This window comes from Equus quagga, chromosome 18 (genome assembly GCF_021613505.1).
Source record: "Equus quagga isolate Etosha38 chromosome 18, UCLA_HA_Equagga_1.0, whole genome shotgun sequence".
Taxonomy (NCBI): domain Eukaryota; kingdom Metazoa; phylum Chordata; class Mammalia; order Perissodactyla; family Equidae; genus Equus; species Equus quagga.
Window position 1 is genome coordinate 1519432 of NC_060284.1, and position 8824 is coordinate 1528255.

General features: G+C 41.0%; 1 protein-coding gene across 3 annotated transcripts in view; it reads left to right on the plus strand.

Annotated features, from left to right (window-relative positions):
- The window catches only part of PATJ (PATJ crumbs cell polarity complex component), a 305804-nt gene that overhangs the window by 117426 nt on the left and 179554 nt on the right, over window positions 1–8824 (plus strand). For all 3 annotated transcript variants that reach the window (XM_046645368.1, XM_046645370.1, XM_046645369.1), the window contains exon 27: window positions 5668–5767. In XM_046645368.1, the coding sequence (XP_046501324.1) occupies window positions 5668–5767 (100 nt within the window). The remainder of the gene's footprint in view (window positions 1–5667; window positions 5768–8824) is intronic.

Genomic DNA, 8824 nt, shown 5'->3' on the forward strand with positions numbered 1-8824 from the left:
CTTCCTCCTCCTGCCTGGCTTGGCCTCCGGTGGAAGCTTGGGCCGGTTGAATCCCTGGCCTTCACTAGATGAAACAAGTAGAGACTGAATGATTACGTTCATGTAAATTCTAGGAGGTACAACCTGTAGTGCCAAAGGGTAGATTAGTAGTTGAGGAGAATGGGGTGCCAGGGGAAGGGCAGGAAGGGGGGTTAAGAAGAGGTGTGAGGAAGCTTTGGTGTGAGGGTTTTATTCATTATCTTGATTGTGGTGATGGATTCAGACTGTACACTTTAAGATGTGTGCAGGTTTTAAATGTCATTTGTATCTCAGTATACTGCAATGAAGCTTTTGCAGACAGACATTCCCTGCCTCCTGGACTTGCATTCTAGTCAGGCGTAGCAGAGCATACAGCACTCAGCGGCTGCTACTTAATGCAGCTGGGGACAAGACGTAAGACCCACAGGATGTGGCATCTGGAAGGGGCTGGAATGTGAGCCCCGTGAGAGCAGGGTCTCTTCTGTCCCACACTCACACTGTCCCAGGGCCCAGAACTCTGTCTGGGACCTGATGGGCACACAGTACATCCTTGATGAATGAATAAAGAATCCTGGAAACAAAACAAAACAACATCTCTGGTGTCATCACCAGGCATGGCATCTGTCCTCTGGGCAGCGCCACCTTCCAGTGCTCCCAGAGCCCCTGTACCTTCTTACTGGGGACTCATGGTTGTTTCTGGCCGCAGTCACATGTCACAAAAACACATTTTAGAAATTTAATCTGTCATTTTTATGAGGTTGGTTAGGGTTTTTCGGAATATGTAGTCTGTCCCATCACTGGAATTTTGTCAATTCTTACGTTGATTCTGAGATCTGAACATTCGTCGTCGTTCCAATAAACAGTGGAAGCCCGTCGTGTGCCAGATACTGTGCGATGTTGTGGGGCTAGAACATCAGAGAGGAAATAGGGATCCACATGGGGCTGCAGACAATAAACACACACAGATGAATAAACTGATTACTAATTTAATTGCTTTGGGGAACGAAGTAACGTAATTGATTCAGGAAAATTCCACATAAGATCCCAAGAAGGAAAAAGATGAATGTCTGATTCTTATCAACGTTGGCCTGTTCCTTTAAACCAAATTGAATTTCAGTACATTTGAAGGATATTTGCATGCAAATAAAAAAAATCCAGTGTGAGCCCAGTAAAACCAGAAGTCAGTGTAAGTCTCTCCAGCTGAGTTCTTTGGTGTAGCGAACAACTAACCACTACGTTAATATTGCAACAGGAGAAGTCATCCTGGCATCCACATCTCCGATTATGTTTCAGTGGTTACAGGAAGTGCTTTACTCTATTGCTCTTCTCTGAAATTATATCCTACGTGCCAGGCATTAGACTACATTCTGCAATGACAAAGCACTTTCTCTCCAAGAGGTGCACAGATGAATGTGACAGGTAGTGAAATAAACACGAGTGTAATTAGTGTGATAGAAATACACCCAGGCTGCTATGGGGACACAGGCAAGGAGAGCTTCCCAAAGCTGGGAGGTCAGGTGACGACTGCGCTGTTTCTGTAAAAATTATCTTTAGAAGTAATTCCCTTTCTGTATTTTCTCCTCCAAGACATGGTCTCTAGAATTAGTGACAAGCAAAAAGAAGATAATAAAAATCATCTGAAACTCATTGCTAGTCGAGGTCTAGGCTAGAAATCTAAATTTTGGCATGAGGTCATTCACATTAAAAAAAAGAGAGTGACTAAAAAACTGAAAAAAATCAATAAGCAGGTCTTGAATAAACGCCTGATTTTTCTTTTGTTTTCTCAGTTCAGTCTTTTCTGACCTATTTGCATCATGTAGGGTGTGAAACGATAGGCAATCGGGATTCTAGAAATACTAATATAACTGCAGGTTCGTAACGGCTCCATTGTGCTTTCTTTCTAATTTTTTCTTCAGCGGTATTTCACGTACTCTTTTTCCTGAAGGAGTTGTGGCCACTACTCACGACTGGGAGATGTTAACTAGTAGACAAGCCGTCTTCTGTTATCTTTGTTTTCTTTTTAGGTGTTGCACAAATGCAAATGCTGTCTCCCACCAAACATAATAGTCCCTAAAATATAGTCATATTAAACTTATAAAAATGTATCTATTCCAACTGAGTACTTCAAATGAGAACACTTAATTTCATGTAAATTACACCTCAGCAAGGTTGATAGGGAGCCGACCTCTGTTCCAAGTGAAGGATCCGGGCGTGCTAGACTCTGGGGCTCAGGGGAACACATGAAGGCATTTTGCAGAGGTCAGAGTGACCTTGAGACCTGTTGGCACTTGGAGTGTTGGAGGACGCATGCTGTCTGATCACTGTTAACAGCAGCAGATAATACAGCGTTCCACCAGTGCTGTTCCACAGCGTGCTGGGCCTTAGAACTGGCTGATGACTCTCAGGTTAATGTGTAAGTATGTGTGGTACTCTTACATATACGAATGTATGTGTGTGTGTCTACATGCATAGCACATAGACGTGAGTATCATGCAACATTGGTATAAATGTTTTTATAGTCATATATTTGTTTTATACTCCACACCAATAAGACCAAGGAGATCAGGGAGAAAGTACAGCTGTTTCTAAATTAAAATGACCAAATCACTTTGATTTTGTGAATCTGGATTCTTGTATAAAAATGCTTCTGAGTTATTGGTTTCTGTGAAAAGTTTTGTTTTTTTTTTAAATTAAAAGGCTGCACATCTAAAGTAATAGAAGTTTAGTTTCACTATTTTCTGGAAAACTATTATTAGGAATAATAGAGTTTATTAGACTTTTTCTATTAAAATTTTTATTTAAAGTTTATTAGAATTTAGAGACTATTAGATTTGAATAATGTTTATTAGTCCCTATAAACTAATCTGAAGGAAATTCTTTAGGGGACTTACATCTTGTTTATTAATACCCTCTGAAGATATGAAAATATTTCACACTCACAGTGAGAGACAAGGGCTTTTCTCCATCTCGGATACATAGAGTGCTTTCAGCTTCTCTACAACTTGAGCCGTATGTCAGAAGTAGACACAGAAATGCAAAAACCCACTGGTTTGTACATCAAAAAGCTGTTCTCTCAGTGGACCGAGGACACATTCTTGTACAGAAACACCAGCAGGCAAACAGAAAGACTGGCAAACTCATTCACTGTTGTTTCTCCACCGATAGAGAATAGATCCCTGTAGAACCAAGATCCTACTGAGTAGATTTGTCTGTTGGTTAGATTCAGTAGGTCCCTATAGAACCAACATGTGATAGAGTCTCATCATCTCAACAAATAGCACTCAACTGTCAGGACCATAAAAACAGACTCATTGGTTGCTGCTACTAACGACAAGTAACGTATTGCCCAAGTGCAGATCAGAACCAAACTTGGCTTAGAATGAGAAACAAAAACTTAGAATTGGAAATAAAAAACAGAGAAACAGAGTCAAAAAGACAAAGTTCTGTTGCCACTGTGGATTTACTGTGGGAGCCGAGAAATCACATCTCTGGGCGTAACCGCTTGTGATTGCGTCTCAGATGCCACTGTTTAACTGGTTCTGGGAGCTGAGCTGTTTGAGCGTCGCAGTGGGACATCCGCACCTGACAAAGTGTGGTTTAAGGAGAAATGAACACATGGCCTATAAAGTTATGCCAGGTCTGCAGGTGCCAAATCTCTATTTAACTCATTAACTAGGGAGCTAACCAGATGGTTAACCTGGTTCAGAGAGAATTGGAGAGAGTGACATATTTATAACTGTTGAAAGAAAGAATGCTCAAGTAAGATCCCAATTTAGGTACAAAACTGGTTAATGCCTTACAGGGCAATAAAGCCGTAACCTTTGGAGTTATCCTTTCTACAGAACTAAAATAATTTGCATCTCTACCAGACAAAACTAATATGCAATGCTATTGGGGGAGAACCATTTGCATCATTGTCATTTTTCTAAAAGTTAGTACGTCAGGAGACCCGAGAAGCATGAGTGACAAGCAGTGATTTACTCCTTCAGCAGATAGCTAAGAGAGGCCTCCTCTGTGCCAGGCACTGTCCTCGGAGCCGAGGATACCACACCGTCTGTGTTCTCAGCCCTCATGGAGACCATGTTCACCCAGCCTCCCTGTGTATCTCCTGCTCCAGCCTTCTCTGCCATGGAGAGCCTGGCCCTCCCTACACCCTTCTCTCAAGTGCAGGAGAAAGATGCCCAGACAGCTCGCAACGCACTTTCAGACTTTAGGGGGAACAAGACGTGAGTGTCCTGTCTTCTTTTTGAGAGTATTGGTAGAAGTTAAATAAATCAGTTGCATGAGCAGCTTCCCCTTAAATATAAAAGAAGTGCTATCAAAGAGGATTCATATCTCTTAATATTCTTTTAAAAGCTGCCTGTCTTTATTTACTGTCTTTGACCTAGAATGGTCTGGCTCTGAGGAAAAGGTTTACTGAAAAGAATTCATTTGCCTTTTTCTCTTCATTTAACTCACCTTTAAGGCTTTTCAAGCAAGAATTAAAGCAACACTGATCAAGTTTCTGAATCTTTTTGTTGCTTAATTAGCATTTTGTATTTGGCATCTTCTCTTCCTTCATCACTCTTGGATTTTGTCGATTTTTGGATTTTCTGCATATATATGAAATGCTGCTTTGGTTAAACATCATCTTAAATAAATTGGAGTGTGTGTTTTCCTTTATGGATTCTAAATAGTGTTTTCTATTTTGGAGGCATTTATTACATGCCTGCTTTCTGTAATGGACCAGTCGCTGTCCATTTGCTGAAGTGTATCCTGCTATTAGTGGTTTGGTCGTATAAAGCATAATTGAATGTCCTGTGTTGAAATCCTGTGGCAGAACAAATCTTGACGCCTTTATTCTGGTGTTTGCCGAGTGCTTGGGTATATCGGCTCCTATTCTTTTTAGCAGCTTGGATCTCTCCGTAGAGTTTGGCATGTTTTATTTTTCCCAGCGTTCAAGAAAATGTCTACATTACTTGAAGGTAATCTTCTCATAGAGTTTTGTTCTACTTTAAGTCAGTCTGTTTGAACCAAATGTTGCTGTGCTGTATCATTTGGTGTGTAAATTTAAAGAATACTTTCACAGAAATACAAAAAGTATTCATCATAAAGAGTTCTTCCTTTTTTAAAACATTGAAATGTGTGTTGACTATCTACAGATTATGGATGAATAACTTCTCAGTTAGAAAAATCTTTATTTCATTTCAAATATTTTTTTAAGAATGAAATCTGTGCCTTCTACAATTGAATACAAAGTTTAAATGTTCTAGAATTAATACAGTGGGTGGCTTTTACGTTTAGGCTTATTTCGGAAATGTCTTTCATTTGGATTATGTGGTTAGTAACAAAGAAATAAAGCTTTAACAGTATAAAGAAAATATGTATAATTGGCTTTCTCACTGGGGAAAGGAGCGCACTCCTCTGAGCGGGTCAGCAGTCCTAAAAACTGTGCTTTTGAGTTCCTGTTTTTGTGTTGGTGTGTTTACCTCACGGAGTCACTTTTACGTAGTAGCATAAACAAAAGAGAATAAATTGTACTTGTTTTACAATCCTCGTGATGTGACTGAAGTTGGATACAGTCAAGATATCTACCGATCATCCTTCTACTCTGTTTGTCCTTGGGGAAGAGGATTGTGCTAACCCTTCTCTCAAATGTTTCATCTCCAGAGGCGAGGAACTGCCCCCCCTCCGATGAAGCTGCCGCCTCCTTATAAAGCCCCATCTGATGACAGTGATGAAAATGAAGACGGAGACGTGTTTACCAACAGTGAGTTCCTTCTCATTATTTGAAGTGGGTGCAGAATTTATTAAATTGTACTTTAATGATTGTTGCAAATTACCAAATACAATGCTCTGGGTTCTTAAAAAATGTGCAGGAACGTATGCTGAAAGAGAAAATCTACGTCTCCATAACTTTGGTGACTTTATCTCCCTAAGCTGCTCTCTTGACACTATGTAACACTAGAGTGAACAGCAAAGGCGCTGGGTGTACGCTATGTGATCTACACTCCCTCCCGGTCTTACGATTTGGTTGTGAATACAAAAGCACTAAGAAGTCCTTGAAACTGCAGCTTGACGCACAGTAACCTGGGTGGGATGTGGACGTGAGCTCTGGACTCGCCCTGCTCAGCTCTTGACTCACCCTGCTCAAGCATCCTCTTAGGATAGTGATGTTGCTCAACATCACGCAAAATCAGTGAAGGCCCCCAAGTCGTCCTTTCTCCTTTGGAATTACTTTCGTGATTTTCTTTTGCATTAGCTGTGTCAAATATACGTTCATATGTATATTTAATGGAGGCTTTATTTAAAAGAATTTGAATTTCTTTTATGTGTGTAAAGTATACAGAGTTAGATCTGATTGCTGTTTTGCATGGAATTTCTTTTGGGGGTGATGAGATTGTGATAATGGTTGTACAATTGTGAATATCCTAAAACCCACAGGATTATGTATTTAAATGGGTGAATTTTATGGCTCGTGAAATACATCTTTTAAAAAATAATCTTTTTCCTTCTACAATATAGAAAAGGAGTTTGATATAGAAATTGAAAGAGTTAAAATCCTGGCTCCAGCACTTCCTAGCGTGTGACCTTACGCAAGCCGTGTTCCCCGGGATGATGGTCCGTCCTCGGGCTTGTGGTGAGGACGCAGATGAGGCAGTGCGACCTTTAGCCTGCCGTGAAGTGAATCCTCAAGTATTACGGCTCTTACTGTTATTGATTATTGTTATTAAGTTGACTCTATAACTTTATATTTTTCTAAATATCATATGTAAATATAAGTTTATAATGATTTAGTCAACTTTATGAGAACTTGGTTTGTACTTTCTGATTTTACAGAGCCCTTTCTCATGCAGTATATTCTTCATTTATTCACCAAATCTTTGTTGAAAGCCAACTGCTTTTTACTAACACTGTTAAGCGAGTTTGCTATGAAATGAATAAAACTTAGCTCCTTCTTTCTTGGTGGGGTCACCAGCCTGGACGGGAGGCTGTAAGGGCCTGGGAACAAAATGTGATAAATGTACCATGGTGCCTTGGTCCTCAGCTTCTTTCGGAGAGCTACCCATGATGACGTGCACACGTGTGATGTCACCCCTTGTGCCAGTACAGATACTGGAGAGCTGCTGCGGAGTGGAGATGGCTTGTCAATTATTCATACTTTCTGGGATGCTGGAACACCCACAATCTCCATGGTTGTTAGGAAACCTGTTAGGCTGTGACTAAGACAACTCTAACCCTAGTTCTCCTACTTAATTGTGAAGTCAGGGACTAGTTACTTAACCTCCTCGTGGGTCACAGCTGCTCATCTAGAGCGGGGAAGGGATGTCTTATAATAACCTGCTTCATAGGACTGTTGTGAGAATGAGAGGAGAAAGCATTTAAAGAGCTCAGGATAAGGATTGCGATGCCTGGTGAACACTCTGCTCTCTGTGTGCCAGGCCTTCACGTGTGTTATTAACTCAGTGAATGTATCAACTGTGGGAGGTCTCTAATTATACAAATAAAGAAACTGAGTCTCAGAGAAATTAAGGAATATGTTACACAGCTGGTAAATAGTGGCAATGGAGTTTAAACCCTGGCTCTCTGCCTCCAGAGCCTGTGCTGTCATCTGTACTTCCCATTACTTAAATCCCTTTCCGGCAGAAGTAGGCACAATGTGATTGGGGTATCTAGTGAATAGCACTTTGAGGCTGTAAGATAGGCGGAGCAGCAGCACCCTCCCCAGAGTTCCACGATCATGTGTACCTGTGTATTCACACGTGCACAGACACCTTCACGGCATCAGTGGGGTTCAGGAAGCACACCAGTTTACACCGAATGCGGAAGATTTCTATTACCTAAGTCATCTTCTAGCCGTAGCCTTGCGCAGGTTCTCCAGTTCACCTCTTTGGGCTGTGAATATGGCGTTCCTCTCCATTTGTTTTGCTCCCCAATTTTTTCCTCTCGCTGTACGTTTCCCTTCCCGTTTATTTACTGTTAGCCTTCTCCAGAAGAGTGAACTGTACAGGGTGGTATTAGGTGGTTCACATTTAAATGTGAGTGACCCTAAAGGCTCTAGCTTTCCTCTATTTCTTTTTGAAATGGACCCCATGGCTTTTTCTTTGTTCCTTAACTCTTGTGAAATGACTACTCTTCTCATCCATCCAAAACTGAAAGTAGATTGCCTCAATGTTTCATCGGATTCTTATTGTCGCCAAACTAAGCATTCCTTTTTGCAGTGGTGAAACAATAGGTACATCACTTTCCCATGGTCCAGGACTATGAAGTGGACTGTGGACCCAAGCATTACACCACCAGGATTGTATCAGAGAGATCACAGGCATGAGATACACATGATTTTAAAGTGTAGTGAAATCCAACCTAGATGAACTTTGGTAAATTACTTGTTTATAAAGTTCCTCCTGCCAAGAAATGTTTATTGAGTGGATATTACAGGTAGGCAGACACTGTTCTAACTGTTGGGAACACAGCAAGGAACAAGATTTCTCCTCTCATTAGCTTATATTCTAGTGGGAGGGAGAGATCATAAATAGTAAGGTGTTTAAATATTGATGAATAGTATAAATAACTAAAATAAAACAAGGTAGTATGAGGACAAATGCCTTAGAGCAGGCAACATTGAGCAGAATGGGTATGAGGCCAAGATAAGAGCTGAATGACAAGGAGGAACCAGATACGCAGAGAGCTGCCTTCTACAGTCACATGTAGATCCATGCAGAGAGCTGGCTTCTACAGTCGTCATGTAGATCCATGCAGAGAGCTGGCTTCCACAGTCACATGTAGATCCATGCAGAGAGCTGGCTTCCACAGTCACATGTAGATC